The 18,668-nt window shown below is 46.2% G+C and overlaps 1 protein-coding gene across 9 annotated transcripts in view; it reads left to right on the top strand.

The window, feature by feature from the left end:
* The window catches only part of POMT2 (protein O-mannosyltransferase 2), a 50,861-nt gene that overhangs the window by 11,405 nt on the left and 20,788 nt on the right, over positions 1-18,668 (top strand). For all 9 annotated transcript variants that reach the window (XR_001887081.1, XR_001887080.1, XR_001887083.1 and 6 more), the window contains 7 exons: positions 4,102-4,206; positions 5,742-5,850; positions 7,589-7,697; positions 9,281-9,440; positions 10,962-11,068; positions 11,732-11,814; positions 14,545-14,654. Coding sequence is in view for 4 of the 9 variants with exons in the window: in XM_017880631.1 (XP_017736120.1) it covers positions 4,102-4,206; positions 5,742-5,850; positions 7,589-7,697; positions 9,281-9,440; positions 10,962-11,068; positions 11,732-11,814; positions 14,545-14,654 (783 nt within the window). In the remaining 5 variants the exon portion in view is untranslated. The remainder of the gene's footprint in view (positions 1-4,101; positions 4,207-5,741; positions 5,851-7,588; positions 7,698-9,280; positions 9,441-10,961; positions 11,069-11,731; positions 11,815-14,544; positions 14,655-18,668) is intronic.

Here is an 18,668-nt window from a genome sequence, read left to right as displayed (position 1 = left end):
AAAGTATTATGCCTCTTCCTATCTCTTTTATACTATAACAACAATAACTATACTATAACAACAATAACAAGAACAATTAAAAACATTTATTCTGTTCTGGTCACCTTAGAGGCATTATCTCATGTAAGCCTCAGAACAACCTTATAAAGTAGGTATTGTTGCATCACCATGACACAGATGGGGAACTGAAGGCAGATAAGTAGTTTGCCATAGAGAACCAAGCTAGGAAGTGGCAGAATCAAGATTCAGACTGGCGTAGAGCCTGCTCTCTCAATTGTGACACCACACGACCTCGCAAACTTGCCTTGGCTCACTCCTCAGACTACATCTGTTACTACCATAGAATTAAGCAACAGACGTGTTGAGTATTTGCATGGAGCTCGCCTGGGAACCAGACTTCTGATGAAGATTTTGCGTAGGAAACCCAGCCCAGTGTTTCTGTGGGGACTGCCCATTCTTTTTTGGAGTTTTCCTGGTGCTCAGCGCACTGTGGACATGTGCACAGGACTGGCTGATTTGTTTAATTTACCTAAGCCTTAGGCCAGGCGCGGTGGCTTACGCCTGTAATCCCAGCACTTTGGGAGGCTAAGGTGGGCAGATCACCTGAGGTCAGGAGTTCGAGACCAGCCTGGCCAACAGGGTGAAACTCCATCCCTAGTAAAAATACAAAAATTAGCTGGGCATGGTGGCACACGTCTGTAGTCCCAGATGTTTGGGAGGCTGAGGCAGGAGAACAGCTTGAACCTGGGTGGTGGAGGTTGCAGTGAACCAAGATCACGCCACTGCACTCAAGCCTGGGCGACTGAGCAAGACTCCATCTCAAAAAAGTAATAAAATAAAATAATAATATACCTAAGCCTTGCCTTCCTCACGTCTGCTTGCCTACGTGAAGGGAGAAGTGTGAGGGTTCTCAGGCTGCCCTCAGGGAGTGCGGCCCATCTGCACCCCTAATTTATCTTGTGTTCTGTCTGGTTGAAAGAGAGTGATGAGCAAACTGGAAACCTGTGAGAGGGCATAGTAGCTTCTGCAGGTTCTGAGGCCAAGCCAGTCAAGGAATCAAAACCCCTCCAAGTGGCAAGCAGGAAGTTTTTTCCTTCGCTACTGAGGCTGAGACCCGCCGCTTCACATTGGCCCCCAGCCCTGGGCATCTGGCAGCTCCAGTCCTATAGGAACTTAAAACATAAAAAAGCCTGCACATAGCAGAAAATGCGGTCAGCACAGAAGGAAGTATGAGGTCAGAAGCCTCCTTCAGAAGGTGTCAGAAGCCACCACATTTCTAGTCCACAGAGGTAACCACAGTCATCTTTGTCAATAGTTTCTTATATTCCTCTAAGAATTTTTTATGCAAATAAAAGCGTGTATGTTTTTATATATGTACATATGAACAACACGTTATATATACACGCAGTTCTTTTTAAAAACTCAAATGGCATAAGACTACAGTTGTTCAGCAGCTTGTGTTTGAAACATGATATATCTTCTTTCCACATTAGCATATGAAGATGCGCTTCATTCTTTTTAATGGCCGTGTGTCATTCTGTTATGTAGATGTGCCGTAAGTATTTATGCCTCTTCAGTTGGTGGGCGGCATGTAGGTTATTTCCAGTTTTTAGCCATTACAAAAGATATTGCAGTGAACATCCTTGTACTTATATCATTGTATAGTTGTGAAGGTATATATGAAAAATTCCCAGCAGCCAAGCTAAAAAATCAGAGAATATACACATTTAAAATTGAGTTAGATATTGCTAAGTTTTCCTGCAAAGATGTTGTAATCATATATATTCCCACCAACACTGTATGACAGTGCTTTCTTCCCCACATCATTGCTAGCACTGCTATGATCATACTTTAAAAACTTTGTTGGCCGGGTGCAGTGGCTCATGCCTGTAATCCCAGCATGGGATTTGGGAGGCCGAGGTGGGTGGATCACCTGAGGTCAGGAGTTTGAGACCAGCCTAGCCAACATGGTAAAACCCTGTCTCTACTAAAAATACAAAAATTAGCCGGGTATGGTGGCAGGTGCTTGTAATCCCAGCTACTTGGGGGGCTGAGGCAGGAGAATCACTTGAACCCAGGAGGCAGAGGTTGTGGTGAGCCGAGATCGCGCCACTGCACTACAGCCTGGGTGGCAACAGCGAGACTTGGTTTCAAAAAAAAAAAAAACTTTGCCAATTGGAGAGTAAAAAATGACACATCACTGTTTTCATTTGCATGGCTGTATGAGTTAGGTTGAACATTTTTTCATATGTTTATTAGCCATTTGTATTTTGTTTTCTGTGAATTTGCCATATTTTCTAGTAAGTTATTCATTTTTTTTCTGTTGATTTGAAAGAGTTGTTTAGTTAAGAAATTAACCTGGGGCCAGGCTCCTTGGCTTACGCCTGTAATCCCAGCACTTTGGGAGGCTGAGGTGGGTGGATCACCTGAGGTCAGGAGTTCAAGATTAGCCTGATCAATATGGTGGAACCACGTCTCTACTCAAAATACAAACAAAAAATTAGCTGGGCATGGTAGCAAGTGCCTGTAGTCCCAGCTACTCTGGAGGCTGAGGCAGGAGAATTGCTTGAACCGGGGAGCGGGAGGTTGCAGTGAGCTGAGATCATGCCATTACACTCTAGCCTGGGGGACAGAGCGAGACTCCGTCTCAAAAAAAAAAAAGAAGAAAAAAAAAAAAAAGAAATTAACTTGGAGCTACTTTGAACCCTAAGGGAACTGAGAGAGTACTGAATTTTGAGTGTCTGCTAAGTGGTTGGTGTAGTGTTAGGTGTTTACTTAATGGCGTCACCTCTAATCCTCACGCCCTCTGGGAGGAAGTTTTTATTACCTATAGCTCAGAGATATTAAGTATTGTCCGTGATCAAAGAGCTAGAATATAGGGCACTGAGATCCAACCATCTGTGCATTTCTTCACCCCAGACCAGCCAAGCAGTCTGGAAACGTATGGTCAGCACCAGGCAAGCTTGTCCTGCAAGATCGCAGGTGAGAAGAGGGATCCACTTGTTGCCACTTGGCAGCTTTAGTTCATCTAGGTATTTGGATGACCCTGTCCGGACCCTGGGGTCCCCGCCTTCCTTTTTAAAAGCAAGTCTTTGTTGTCTTTTTCTGCCAAACTTTGGCTTCTGTACCTTGACCTGGAGCTGTAGCGTGGCTCTGTTTAGAACTACTTAGAGAAAAAAGTGGGTTGGTTAGTAGTCTAAATCCAAGTCCCACAAGTGTAGCTAAGAGAGACTTTCCCCACACAGCCAGTGTATTCCCTCCTGCAACCCAGCCCACCAGAGCCCGGGGGGTCAGACTGGAGCAGCCTGGGGCTGTCCCAGATGGTTGGCATTTACCAGCAGTTTTTATACTTCAGCTGCTTCTGATTGCTTGTGTGAAAAATAGAATTTTGCAATGTTGATGGCCAAGGAAATATACAAAAGACACAGCCGATCTTGTCAAAGGTTTTGAAGGGTTCATGACTCACAGTCTCAATTTCTAGTTGATTTGTTCTGGTTTGGGAGGTACCAACGTTGCCCTCCTTTGGAATATTAGGAATGGGAGAAACCAGCCTCTGGTCTTTGGCAGTTTTTCTCTTCCCCTCTGGGCAAATGCATCTGTCTTTGCATTCCTCTTTCTGGTTTTCTTCCCTTGTCTTTATTCCTGGTATGTAGCTCCTTGGTCCCTTTTCTCCCTCACTGTGACTTGGAAACTCACTTTCCTTTCAAGAGGCCAGTTCCCCAGGAATCAGCCTCTGCTCATGACCCAAGAGCTGCCCTGTTTTATTTTACACTATCTGAAGGAAAGCAGAATAAGAGGGCCCCTTACTGACTCTGCCCTTCAAATTGTGGGGCTCTTTTTCCTTCCTAAGTGTTTAGGTTGTGCTGTTCCCAGAACTCAGCCATAATACAAGAGAGGTTTTGTTTCAAGCAGTGAGCTCTATAGACAAAAGATTCTTTGCTCTGTGGCAGCTGCAGGAGAAAATGTCGCATCGGCAACATTTTCTATGGACAGTTGTCAAGGGAACCCAAAGTCTGTGGGTGCAGCTGGAGGGAAGTTCAGAGGACAGAGGAATCTTCTCCTAAAGACTTCTCATCTTTTTGTTTGTTCTTCTCTCCTCAGATGCTGATAGGTCTTGCTGGCTACCTGAGTGGATATGATGGTACCTTTTTGTTCCAGAAGCCTGGGGATAAATATGAGCATCACAGCTACATGGGAATGAGAGGAGTAAGGCTTCCTGACTTGATATGGACTGACTGAACCCTGGGGCCACACTGAATCAGAAATGTTAATAGTTAACAGCCCTGGAGTGGTGGCAGGTGTAAATAAAGGGACTCTGGGTGGTAAGGAGAGGGGAGGATGATCAGACCCTCCCCTGTGGTGTAGATAGTCAGAACTGAGGTGAGAAAGAAGGGAAGAGGAGGCCGCAGATAATACAGAGATGACATAGATAGGAGCAAGCACGCATTGTCACCTGCTGCCCTGCCCTGGTGTACTGTCAGACCTCAGGTTGGAGAACAGCCTGGAACCCGGGCAGTCAGGAGTCTCATGCAGCCCCAGTGGTGCCTCCATGCACTGGCATGCTGCCTGCTCCTCCCCTCACAGCCACAGCTGCTGGAGTGTTGCCTACATCTCAGAGCCTTTTCTGAAGATTTCAGCATGCCTACACCCTGTCACCATGTTCCTGTGTCTTTCCCAATGAAGGTTTCAGGCACACAGAGTTTTCCAGCCTTATTTGAAGGGAGGCCAAATGTCTGCTCCAGTCCCTGTGTGTCCTAATTCACAGCACCAGCCTTGGTGGAACATGGCAGGGCCTTAACACCCAACTTTTTGGGAACCCTGAACGTGTGGCTGAATGAAACCAGCAGAAGCTGACCTCCAGTGTGGACCTCTCAGAGAGGTTTGCATTTACAAGCCCCTTTCCTTGAGGATTTCATAGCATTTTAAATAAATGACCGTGTGCTTATTTGGCCTCATCGTTAGATGATTTGCATGGCCATATTGTAGTATATTAAACAAGGAGTATGTCCTACCCTCAAGTTCATGTTCTTAAGTGATTCTGTGTCTTCCTAATAACTTTTGAACATCACATGCCATATGTAATTGGATGTAACAACCAAACATGAGAATTTCCCATTATTCTGACTTGTCTGTTTATTTTGATGGACAGGTAGGGGATGGAAGAGGGCTGGCAGCTTAAAAAAACAAAAAACCAAACAGGCATCCAGGTACTGAAATATCAAGCAATCCCTTTTTCCAAAATCAAAATATGTACATTGTGTAGATTAAAGACTGGTTTCTGGTGTAGATGAAGAAAAGAACTAGGGGTTCCTTAAAATTCTCTGAAATACCTTCAGAGGGGTCTTTCTCAACTTGTACCTACAGTTGTGTAATAGAAGCTAATGGCTGTCAATTCCTATCTCTGTGTTAATAACACTCATTTTCTTCCCTTCTCTCTATTCCTGGTGTGTAGCTACTTGGTTGCTTTTCTCCCTCTCTCCTACCCACACCTTCCTGGCTGAACTCTGCTGATTTCATGTCAGTGCACAAGTTGCTGCTTAATGGGAACATACATATTGCTTGATTTGGCTCTTCACTATTACAATACTCTTTTCTTAGTTATAGATATCCTAGGTGACTTTAGGTCACCAAAGTCATGCCTTCATCAGGTCCCCTGTCTTAAATGTTAGGTTGTACTGAGTCCAGTAGGTCCCTGACCTAGCTCAGCTTATTACTCGACAGCTTCTCTATTCCTCCCACAGTTCTGTGCATTCCTCGGCTCCTGGCTGGTCCCCTTTGCCTACCTCACTGTATTGGATCTGTCTAAGTCCCTCTCAGCAGCACTGCTCACCGCTGCCCTCCTCACTTTTGGTAAGTTGTCTTAGCCATGCCATGGCTTTTGGGAAATGGGCTGCCACTCTGTAAATGTAGCTGAAAATCAGTACGTTCAAGGGTCCTATCTGTGGGTCCAGTTCAATTAATTTTAGGATTGGGTAAAATGTACTACAAATCTCATTCACAGTAATACTTAATGTATATCAATAGTTATATATATAACAAGCCTTTATATTTTTGGAGGGGAGAATCGGTATGAGTAATCCCAAGGAATAGATTTACCTCCACGTTATTCACAATTGAGTTTGGAATGGGTAATAGGATAGATTTGTGAGTATGTTTGTTTTTGAAGGAAGCTTATAATTCTAATTTTGCTTCTCTTAGGTTAATATTAGTTTGCATTCCTAAACTAATTTCAACTAAATATAAAGGTAAATGCAGAAGTAGTTGGGTGGCAAGAGATAGCAAAATGGGAACTTGGATAATAATCCTCATATGGATAAATGAGAGTTTGTCGTAGAAGTTGATCATGTTGCTAGCTTTGTTGCTATGAAAGTGAATTCATGACCTTGGGGAGCTTAACATTTAAAGAAATCTAGACCAATTTAAATGGGGTACTTTATGGGTTTGCTTTGACAGATATGTTGCTTTGTTTTGACAGATAGATTGCAAGATTATTGTCTTTCTCTATAGACGACTGGTGGCTTTTTCCTTGTATCTTGAATTTCCGTCTTCAGTTATTCATTCATGTAGTCATTTATGCACTTTTCATTCAACAGTAATTTCTCAAGCACCTACCCTGCTCCCGGCCACTTTTCTCGGTCTCAGAGGGTACACCAATGAGGCACTCTGGTCTCACTGAGTTTACCCCATCATGGGCAGACAGTAAATAAACAAGTAAATGAATAAGTCTGTCATGTGATGTCCTAAGCCAGAAAATAAAGCAGGGTAAGGGATGGAATAATGGAGATCACTACTATTTTAGACAGGGTAGTCAGGAAAGAACTTCTGAGAGGGGAGCTTTGAGCAGAGACCTGAGTGAGACAAAGGATCAAGCCCTGCAGAGATCTGAGGGAAGCGCATTCAGGCAGAGGGAAGTGCATGTACTATAGTTCCGGTGCAGAGCTCTGTGGGTTCAAATCACAGTAAGAAGGCTGGCATGGCGAGGGCAGAGTGAGTGAGGCAGAGGGTGTTGGGAGATGAGGTTGGATGGGCAGGGAGACCACACAGACTCTGGCAGTTGTCATGAGAACTTTTTACTTTGAGTGAGATTGGAAGACATTGGAGGGTTTAAGCAGGAGCATGACATAATGAGATTTAAGGATTTAAGTTAAAAAAGAAGATCATTCTGCCATCTGTCTGGAGAATCAACCACCAAGAGAGACTTCATGTAAAATGATAAGATTCTATCATAGGTGTAGCTAGTTTGTGGTTACATGAGCAGTGGCAGGACTCCCTTTTTGATGGTGGAAATTAGGAAGAGAACTCGTCTCAGGGCTGGTCTGAGTGAGTGAATGACATGATTTTCTCTTAGGTTGAGGGCCTAGAGGCAGTGTGAGATACTGCTTCTTGTCATTGGGCTTTGACGTCTCCCAGAGCTGTGGCCTTCCACCTCCCCGATGACTCAGTGTTGATGTTGACTCTAGTCCTGACCGTACAAGTGCTTACACTCAATTAACTGGCAAGAGGGACTGTTTCCTACTGCTGGGGTGTTTGGTTTTCAGGCAGCCCCTCTCTTACCTCGCCTTTTCACCAGGGAACTCATGTTTTTCAGACACGGGATGCCTCACTCTGTCCCAGTACATCCTCCTTGACCCCATCCTGATGTTCTTCATCATGGCTGCCATGCTGAGCATGGTCAAGTACAACTCCTGCGCCAACAGGTCAGAAACTCCATCCCTGGGAGGGGAGGGTCGGAAGCTGTGGCAGCTCCAGAACTTCTGTAATGGCCAGGGCCAGGGTGGATGCCCAGAGACTTGTCTTGAAGCTGAGCTTGAGGCAAGCATACGTTTTGTTTGTTTTTTTTTAACTTAGATTGTCCGTTTTAGATCATAAAAATAGATTTTAAGAAGTTTTCTACAGATGATTTTATTTTTGCCATATTCAAGACAGAAAATGTCAGTTGTCTTTTTCAAGCGTATTATTCTCATGTTTACAATGGAGTACAGTTGGGTAGGGGTTTTGGGATGTTATGGAGGGATCCTAATGCTTTCCCCACCCGCCTCTTGTAACCAGTGCTCGTTAGGAGATGCCAGGACAGGCCTGTCCTTCACATACTCTGTCCTAGAAAGGAGGGCACCAGGGTAGATACTGCCTGGAAACTCTCTCCCTGCCCTCAGTGGTTGCATCCAGTCCTGACCTAATGATGGGAATAGCATATATAAAGGTTGGTTTGAATGGCCCATACCAGCCAAGAGGATCCTTCCAGGTCCTGGTCAGTTCTAAAGCTGACCTGGAGGGTCCAGTCTACTTCCAGAATAGTCTTTTCCAGATCATCCTTCTACTTCTGAGAAAGTAGAATAAGTCATTCATTCTATTCAAACCAAAAGAGTTGGCCCCTCCTAGGCTTTTCTGGACGTTAACTTGGCACAGCCAGGCTCATTAAGCTCCATTGTGCTAATCAAACCTGATCAGTGACTCTCAGCCCACTCTGGCTTTGGGTGTTCTGGTTACGCCACATCCACTTCCATCTACCATTTCTTGAATAAACATACTGGGTGCCAGGTACTATGCTAGGAGCTGGATGTACAGAGCTCTGTTGGGCTTGGCTGTTTAGGAATATTCGCTCTGGCAGAGAAGGCAGCCAGAGAGCCAGAGAATCACAGTGTAGAGTACTAGGTGCTATACAAACAGCAAAATGGTCAGGAGCACTAACTTTGACCCAACTGCCTGGGTTAAAACTGTGCCCCACTGCCTGCTAGCTGTATTACTCCACCTCTTTGTCTCTTGATTTCCTCCTGTGCAAAAAGAGGACCTAGTGACATAAAATCCGCTGTGGGCTATAGTGATGGCTAGAAGAATTAATGTATGTATTATACTTGGAATGGTGCCTGACACATAGTAAGCACTCAGTAAATGCTGCCTTCGCCAGGGGCAGAGGTGACACAAAGGAGAGGGCTGCCTGAGTCCAGGAGCACCTAAGGATTCTCCTTTCACTCCTGCCTGACCGGTCACTTGTGAAGAAGGAGCCCCCGCTTACCCTGAGCCCTGTACTTAGCCAGGAGCACTATGGACACTCTCCCCAGAAAAATACCCTGCGCACTCAGACTGTGGTTTGCCTGCCGTTCCAGAGCTTTCATAGACCGCCTCCTCCCTGGAGCCATGCCATGGTCCCTTGAGGCTAAGAGCCCCCAAGACAGGGCACAGCACAGCCTCTCCAAGTCTGAGAACTGCCCTGTGCCCTGCTGTGCTTGCGTTTTCCTTTGGTTCCAGCTGCCAAATTGAACTCCGTCTTGTTGATTTTCAGGCCCTTCTCTGCCCCCTGGTGGTTCTGGCTCAGCCTGACTGGTGTTAGTCTTGCTGGTGCTTTAGGGGTCAAGTTTGTTGGCCTCTTTATCATCCTTCAAGTGGGGCTGAACACCATTGCAGACCTTTGGTACCTGTTCGGAGACCTCAGTCTTTCATTGGTGAGCACCCAAGCGTTTGCTGTGGAAATGTTTTTCCTCCCTGATGTTGCTGAGTAGGAGCCAGTGGCCTTCTCTGTCTCTGCTGCAGGTGGCAGAGTGGCTGTGTTCTGGATCCCAGGTGGGCTGGACCCCAACCCCCCGCAGACAGCAGGACATCAGGGAGTGGGCCTGGCTGAGGATTGGATAGGGTTCAAGGGAGAGGATGGATTAATATTCTTGGAAGTCTCCTTTTGCATTTGTTTTGTAATGTCTGCCTATTTTTTTTTCTTTTTGAGATGGAGTTTTGCTCTGTTACCCAGACTGGAGTGCAGTGGCTGATCTTGGCTCACTGCAACCTCCACCTCCTGGGCTCAAGTGATTCTCTTGCCTCAGCCTCCCAAGTAGCTGGGATTACAGGCACATGTCACCATGCCCAGCTAATTTTTATAGTTTTGGTAGAGATGGGGTTCTACTGTGTTGGCCAGGTTGTTCTCAAGCTCCTGACCTCAAGGGATCCACCCGCCTCGGCCTCCCAAAGTACGGGGATTACACGCGTGAGCCACCGAGCCTGGTCTGAACTCACAATTTTCATTTGCTGACCCACAGCCTCCATATTTGGAGGCCAGTAAGGGCCTTTACGGTTTATTATTTATTAAGGGCTGATTCTGTGCCAGGCACTATGTGAAATGCTTTACCTCCATTATCTCATTTACCCCTCATAATAGTCTTATGAGGTGGGGAGTTATTACCCTGATTTTCAAATGAGGAAATGAAAACCTACAGAGGTAATGACCTCCCCAAGGCCATGGGGAGTGAGAGGTATATCTAGGAGTCACACCCAGGTTAGGTTGGCCCCTGGCCATCACTCTGCTGTGGTGCTGCTCCATCACCTCCGAACCAACTCCTAACAAGTTTATTCACTTACTCATTCATTTATTCAGAAAATATGTGAAGACCATCTACTGTGTGTGAGGTGCTGGAATATACAGATGAATACAATATGGTCCCCATCCTCTGGGGTCAATGGAGAGAGAGAAATAGGGAAGCAGGCAGTTACAGTCAGCCAGGCGTGCTGAGAGAGCACAGAAAAGGGCACCAGGCCAGTCCCAGGCAATCCAGGAAGGCCTCTGGGAGGAAGCTGGGAAGATAAGGAGCCATTAGCCATGTGATGGTTGGGCTGGGACAGTAGAGGAAGCACTGGGAAAGTACAAGGAGGTCAGTGTGTCCCTGGAACATGGAGGGGACTGGTGAGCAGCTATGTTGCAGATGCAGGCAGTGCCTTGTCCTTGGCACAGTGACAGGCTGGGGTCTTGGGTGTAGAGCCTGGAGAAGTGGCAGAGGGCTGGCCCATGTTTATCTTGTGTAGTGCTTGGGTGGTGGGTGTTATAGAAAGGCTTAGGGTTTCCACATATTCTCCTCTCCTCTTGGCCATTTTTTATGATTATGACTTGCACATTAAAATCTATATATAATGCATGCATAGTGCATAAGGAATAATGAGGTCTCACGTGCCTGGCACCCCACGCTGGCCTCTGTTTGCAGGTGACTGTGGGAAAACACCTGACTGCTCGTATCCTGTGCCTCATAGTGCTGCCCCTGGCTCTCTACACAGCCACCTTTGCTGTTCACTTCATGGTGCTGAGTAAAAGGTATGGACAGAGCCTTTGCAGCGTCTTGCTTCTGGTTTTCCTTTTGCCCTTAAGCCTGTGGAGGGGCTGGGTGATGTTCTAGGTCTGTGGTTAAAATGATAGGAGAGGGACCCAGGGGCTTTTTCCTGTTTCTTTCCCACTATATTCTATCCTTTGGGTGTGCTAACGGCTCAGAAAGGCAGTACCCTAACCTGAAGGAAGAAGCTATTTTCCTTATAGCCAAATTGTCCCTTATCTCTAAACAGAGTCCCCTGTACTTAGCAGGGATAGGCAACAATAAGATGTGCAGTAGGAGTGAGGGTAACAATAGTAATAACACCGGCAGCAACAGCTCCCACTTCATGAGTAGCCACTGAGAATTAGGAACTGTGTTCTGCATTCTGTGTACAGTATCTCATTTAATCACAATCACTTGCGACTTCTCTGGGTTTCTTTAAATCTCTAGTTTATAAATGAGGAACTAAGGCTGAACAAGGTTATCTTGCCCAAGGTCACACAGCTAGTAAGTGGCTGAGTTGGGATTTGGACCCCAATTTCTCCATCACCCACTTCTGTCCCATGATCTGATTCTAATTCCCTTAAACTAACTGAGCAGAGCTCTTCCGAGAGCTCCTGGGAAATCACATTTTCACTCCTTTAACTTGGCTCTTCCTCTTCCCACAGTGGCCCTGGTGACGGTTTCTTCAGTTCTGCCTTCCAGGCCCGGCTTTCAGGGAACAACCTGCACAATGCTTCCATCCCTGAACGTGAGTGTCTCTGGGCCTTTACAAAGGTAGATGGCAGAGGGGCTTCCTGGGAGTTGAATTGGAAAAGACAAATATGATGGCTTGGGTTATTTTAGCCTGTGATGGCATGGTGGGAGAAAGACCCAGTTCGATCTAGTAAAAATACTCGAGAGCGAATCAGGACAGAGGAGAGGAAGACATCCTGAGCAGCAAGCTCTGTGACCCTAAAGAATGACTTCTCCTTTGTGGCTCTCCAAGCCAGCTCTGAGGGAAGGTCACTCAGAGAGAATCTGGTAACAACACCAGGCCCTTCAGAGCCAGTTGTCAGTTTCCCGCACCGCTCTCTGAGTGTTGCGTCGATTTGCCTACGACAGATGGTAGTGGAGCATGTGCTCGCCCTCCAGAGATGGAGCCTGGTGTAGGGGAGCTCCACACGGTGTGACTGGAGGCGTTAAGTACATAAAGAGGGAGCACAGCTCTGGGGATTGACAGGCGTGAAGGAGCATGGCTGCTGGGTGGTTGAGGGCATCAGAGGCACATGATGTGGGTTGCCTTGGAGTCAGGCCCTAGAAGGATGTGTGGCTTTCAACAGATAGAGAGGGCATCTCAGGCAGGAGGGATGACATGATCAAAGCCAAGGACAGAGTAAAACTCAAGGCACAGGTTATATGCAGAAAACTACTGGAAGATAAATGTGAAAAGTTAGGTTGGGCCCAGATTATGAGGGTTTGAGGTGTCTGGATGAGGTATTTGACTTCCTCAAATAGGCCGTGGAGACCTAGTGGAGGTCTTTGAGCAGTCAGGAGGCCCAGAAGGCTGTGCTATAGGGAGATGACATGGGTGGGAGAGTCGAGGCTGGCTGGGGAGGGGACAGGATTGGAGGCAGGAGAAGCCCTCTGGGAAGCTATTGAAGGGACCTGAGCTGGACATGGTGGGGCAGCCACAGGGTAAGGCAGATGGGCGTATGTAAGGGAGATCTGGACATAGCAAGGGAGGAAGAAAGATGTCACTAAGGACTTGAGTGCAGGTGATTGCTTCCTGGAGGCAGAGACTGCCTCTTACTCATTTTAGTCTTTCCAGGCTTTGCACAGTGCCTAAAATACAGCGGGCTCTCCCAGGCTGGGAAGAATGAGAACTAGGGAAGCAGGAGAAGAAGTTGGGTTGGAAGAGCAGATACTGAATTCCACACTAGAGGGCTTGACAGTGAGCTGCTTGGGGAAATTGGTGCCATGGGGCCAGTGGGCTTTGGGGCTGATGCTTTCAAAGGAGGAATCAGCCAAGTAAAAGGGCAATTGATGCTGTAGCAGTAGCTGTGATTTGTAAGGAAACTGTAGAAAGAGGAAAAGAAGAGGGCTGAGGTCAGATCACTGGGGAATGCAAGCAGAGGAGGAATTAGGAGAGGAGGCTGCAGAGGAACAGCCCTTGAGGGAGCGTGTGATCAAGAAGCGGGAACAGGCCGGGCGCGGTGCTTCAAGCCTGTAATCCCAGCACTTTGGGGAGGCCGGAGAACGGGGGGATCATGGAGTCAGGAGATCGAGACCATCGGCGGCTAACTACGATGAAACCCGCGTCTTACTAAAAAAGCAAGACACTAGCGGGGCGACCGAGGCGGGCGCCTTAGTCCAGCTAGCTCGGAGGCTGAGACAGGAAGAATGGCGTGAACCCGGGGAGGGAGTTGCAGTGAGCTGAGAGCGGCACTGCACTCCAGCCCTGGCGGCAGGCAAGACTCGCTCCAAACGAAAAGAAAAAAAAGAAAAAGAGCGGGAAGCGAGAGCAGGTTTCAGGAATAGAGAGGTGGTCAGCCGTGTGTAGAGCTGCCGAGGTTGGCCTGCCTGAGAACTCAGAAGAACACAACTGTGGAGTTTAGCAAATTCCTGCTCATTATTTAAAGGCCTAGCTCAGCTGTCATCTCTTCGATCAAATCGTCCTCTCTTTACTCCTTGGGAGAGAATTTGTCCTGTTCCGAGTTCCCCCCACTCCCACTGTGTGACACATCATCATGCCTTTGTGGGGCACTTGTCCACCGTCCTGTACTTGTCAGTGTGTGAAGCTGTCTTCCTTGTAGACAGGGCTCTTCCAGGGCCACAAGCAGGCCTCCTCCACCTTTGGATCCACTGTGTAATCAATACATTCTTCTGGTCCACTGAATGAACCAAGAAAAACAGGAGCAGGTCATGCCAGCGGATTGGAAGAGGGGCAATATTAAGGAAAAGAGGCTTCTCAATAACTCAGGACCTATAGGAGGAGGGGATGCTCTTGGGAAGTGGTTTTCTGTGTTTTGTTTTTTTTTTAATTCAGAGTAAAACAAAACACCATTGAACAGTTATTTCATATGGTACTAGATTCAAAAGGCACAAAAGAATAGAGTGAAAAAAACGGTTTGTCAAAATGTTGTATCTTGGAGAATGTTCCAGGCAAAGACAGAAAATGCTTCTTCCTTCTTTATTCCATTGAATCCATGTAGAGACCTTGAGAAGGACAAGTTGTTTTTCATCTTTTGCTGTTATACATAGTGCTTTGATAATGACAGTGTTAACACCAGCTTCTTCTGAAGTCCTCAGGAGGGAGGGGAGTAAGTGGGCCCTGTAGTGAACTCTGTCTTGAGTCGGCTCCATGGGAGTGAGAAGGCAGCTGGGCTTCAGTCCAGGGCCCAGGGGAGTCTCGCAGAGAGTTAGTGAGCAGAGAGTTAGAGGCAGGGGCAGCCTCTAGCACTGTGGCAGCTCACCCCTCTGCTGTCTCCCTTCCTCCCAGACCTGGCCTACGGCTCTGTGATTACTGTGAAGAACCTCCGGATGGCCATCGGCTATCTGCACTCCCACAGGCACCTCTACCCCGAGGGCATTGGTGCCCGTCAGCAGCAGGTCAGTGAGCCTTTTGTGCACTTGTATGGCAGCAATGCTGTTCACCCTAAGAGTTCACTCTCTTGCCTCCTGTCCTTTGCTTATCCCATTCCCCCTGCTTAAAACATTCTTCCTAGCCCTGCACCCTTCTCTTTCCTCTGGCTAACCCCAGGCATCAGCATAGGTGATCTTCAGTGACCACCGTGTCCCACCTCTCCATGGTACTAGGTGGGGTGCCCCTCTGATGAGAAGCTTGGTGGCACCTTCCACATGCCTACGTGGTAAACCTTCTTATATTGAACTGTGCGTGCTTACTTCCTGCCGTCTCTTTGGTACTTGATTGCTAGCTCCTGGAAGGCTGAGTTGCCTAGCGCAGTGCCTGCAATGGGATGGGTGATGAGTATGTTATGAACACAGACCTGGGAACCAGACTAGGTAATCTGGGTGTGAAGCCTGCTTTCATACAGAGTGTCACTTTGGACAAATTCATCTTCTTGTGCTTCAGTATCCTCTTCTTTTTTTTTTTTTTTTTTTTTTTTGAGACAGAGTTTCGCTCTGTCACCCAGGCTGGAGTGCGGTGGCGCAATCTTGGCTCACTGCAAGCTCCGCCTCCCGGGTTCACGCCATTCTCCTGTCTCAGCCTCCTGAGTAGCTGGGACTACAGGCGCCCGCCACCATGCCCAGCTAATTTTTTTGTATTTTTAGTAGAGACGGGGTTTCACCGTGTTAGCTAGGGTGATCTTGATCTCCTGACCTCGTGATCTGCCCGCCTTGGCCTCCCAAAGTACTGGGATTACAGCCGTGAGCCACCGCACCCGGCCTGTATCCTCTTCTTTAAGTTGGGGAAAATAAGTAGTACCTCTCTCCATCATAGGGCAGTTGTGAGGATTAAATGAGATAACAATGTGAAGTGCTTATGAGAGATTAGCCATGTGAGTATCATCTGAATGAGTGAACGACGCTGTGAAGGAGTGTTTGTGTGGCTGCAGTGTATGGTGCCTGAGAGGGAGAAGCAGGATGCTGAAGAGGTTGGTGGGGCTATATGGGGGAGAGGCCTGTGTTATAGTAGATTTGACTTTGCTCCGTAGACATTAGGGAGGCAATAAAAATTATTATGATTATGATTAGATCTCTAGTTTAGAAAGGTAACTTTAGTGGGAATGTGATAGCTCACAAGGAACCAGTTTGGAGGCAATAATTATGACAAAGGACAGTGAACAGAGGCAAAAAGCATGGAATCTTTACAAAGATTTGTACTTTGCAAAAAGTTGTGCCTCTCCAAATGCTTTGTTTTTATTTCCCTTTTAGTTGCTAGAAAGTGACCCAGGGTGTATTCATTCGATTTCACGCTGCTGATAAAGACATATCCGAGACTGGGCAATTTACAAAAAAAGAGGTTTAATTGAACTTACAGTTCCACATGGCTAGGGAGGCCTCACAACCCTGGTGGAAGGCAAGGAGGAGCAAGTCACATCTTATGTGGATGGCGGCAGCCAAAGAGAGAGCTTGTGCAGAGAAAATCCTGTTTTTAAAACCATCAGATTTCTGGCCAGGTGCAGTGGCTTACGCCTGTAATCACAGCATTTTGGGAGGCTGAGGTGGGCGGATCACATTAGGTCAGGAGTTTGAGACCAGCCTGGCCAATATGGTGAAACCCCATCTCTCCTAAAAATACCAAAAAATTACCCGGGCTTGGTGGCACCCGCCAGTAATCCTAGCTACTCAGGAGACTGAGGCAGGAGAATCACTTGAACCGGGCAGGTGGAGGTTGCAGTGAGCTGAGATTGCGCCACTGCACTCCAGCCCGGGTGAAAGAGGAAGACTGTGTCTCAAAAAAATAAAAAAATAAAACCATCAGATCTCGTGAGATCCATTCACTACCACAAGAACAGCACGGAAAAGACCCGGCCTCATGATTTAGTCATCTCCCACTGGGTCCCTCCCACAACACGTGGGAATTATGGGAGCTACAAGATGAAAATTGGGTGGGGACATAGAGCCAAACCATATTACAGGGTATTGGGTTTTAGTGTCAGTTTCTTATCCTCAATTCTCCATTCATGTCTGACCCAGTGGTTTTCAGCCCTGGCTGCACTTAGAATCAATGGAGAGATTTTTAAAAATTCTGATGCCTAGACTCCACTGCAGAGATGATGATTTCATTGATCTAGGATGAGGCCCATGCATTTTGCATTTTTGGTTTGATTTTAAGCTGTCCAGATGATTCTAAGTCATGTACACCCAGGGCAGAGACAACTAGCTGTACTGTGTTCTCATGTGGTGATAAATTGCTGCAGGTGTCATGTAGAAGACACTACAGTTACAGACGTGGTGACCAGAACATCTACACTGTGCAAAGGGAGAGAAAGGCCAAACTCTGAAAGGCTCTGTTAAGCTAGTGTTACGTACTCAGAGCCCATGTGTAGAGGTGTGAAGCGTGATGGTGGTATAGGGAAAGTGCATAGGGCCAAGGGACAGAAGTGTCTGGCTTTGTCATTGACCAGATCACTTAGCCTTTCAGCCTGTTTCCTCATCTGTAAACTGAGGGGATTGGACTAAATAATTATCTCCAGTGGCCCTTCCTGCCCTGCAGTTTAATGTCTTGTTAACAGGTCTAGGTCTCTATTTTAGAATGTTTTTAAAGCGTAGCATTTATAAAATTGGAAAATATAGAAAAGTATGAAAAAGAAAACAGAAACGACATGTAATCCCAGAAGATTAAGTGTTTATCTAAATGTTTTAACGTACAACATTCTGCTAAATTGGATACCTGTGTTATTCGGAAATCTCATGGTATAAAAATCTCCATTGTCAAAACAAACATTTCAATGGGAAAAGGGGCCATGGACTGTACTCATGATAAAGAAATAATTTTTCTTGTAGGAATTTTAATCGTAATTGCTGTTGTAAAACAGACACACAAAGACTGCTGTGCTACCACACATCTACACCTTGTAAAACACACACACAAAGACTGCTCTGCTACCACACATCTACACAGAGTACACACATGAGCATCACAGAACCTTAACTTCCTTGAGCAAATCCAGGCTGGATGGACGATATCGAACTTTTTCTCAGGAATGTAGAATTCATTTTAATTTCTTTATGAGCACCAAAACTTTTTAGCTTCTTGTATATCCTTAATATTATCCCTACGTTTTTTATTTTTTCTGAGGAATGAAGCAAATACCACTCAAAAGAAGCAGCCATAATGCAGGCAAAATAATTTTTCCCCTCAATGCTAATTCTGAATCTTGTTGTAAGTACAGTCATGCATCGGGGGGCTACTGTCTGAGAAATAGGTCATTAGGTGATTTGATCGTTGGGTCAACATCGTAGTATGTACTTACACAAACCTGGGTGGTACAGCCTACCACACACCTAAGCTACATAGTATAGTTGATTGCTCCTAGACTACAAACCTGTATAGCATGTTACTGTACTGAACACTGCAGGCAGTTGGAACACAGTGGAACACAATGGTAAGTATTTGTATTAACTTAAACATATCTAAACATGGAAATGTTATAGTAAAAATATGGTATTATAATCTTATGGGACAACCATCATATATGCAGTTTGTTGTTGACCAAAATGTCTTTATGTGGCATATGACTGTAAATTGGTCATATTTTGTCCAGTTGCAGTTATAAAAACTCATTTGTAAGAGTTCTCTACTTGTTTACATAATTGACATAATTGGATGTATCTAGTCTCTATCCTGGGAGCATTTATTTAGCTGCCCTGGTTTGAATTCTGTCTCCCCAACTCATAAGCTGTGTGACCTTGAGCAAATTACTTAACTTCAGTTTCCTTGTAAGTAATGTGGGGATAACCATACTACGGCATAGAGCTGTAATGATGTTTAAATGAGAGAAGACTTGCCCAGCCGGGAGCGGTGGCTCACGCCTGTAATCCCAGCACTATGGGAGGCCGAGGTGGGCAGATCTTGTACAAGGTCAGGAGATCAAAGCCATCCTGGCTAACACGGCAAAACCCCATCTCTACTGAAAAAAAAAAAAAAAAAAAAAA

Source organism: Rhinopithecus bieti, unplaced genomic scaffold (assembly GCF_001698545.2).
Source record: "Rhinopithecus bieti isolate Rb0 unplaced genomic scaffold, ASM169854v2 scaffold_11380, whole genome shotgun sequence".
In the NCBI taxonomy this organism is placed as follows: domain Eukaryota; kingdom Metazoa; phylum Chordata; class Mammalia; order Primates; family Cercopithecidae; genus Rhinopithecus; species Rhinopithecus bieti.
Note: the sequence above shows the minus strand (reverse complement) of the source record. Positions and strands in the feature narration are given on the sequence as shown.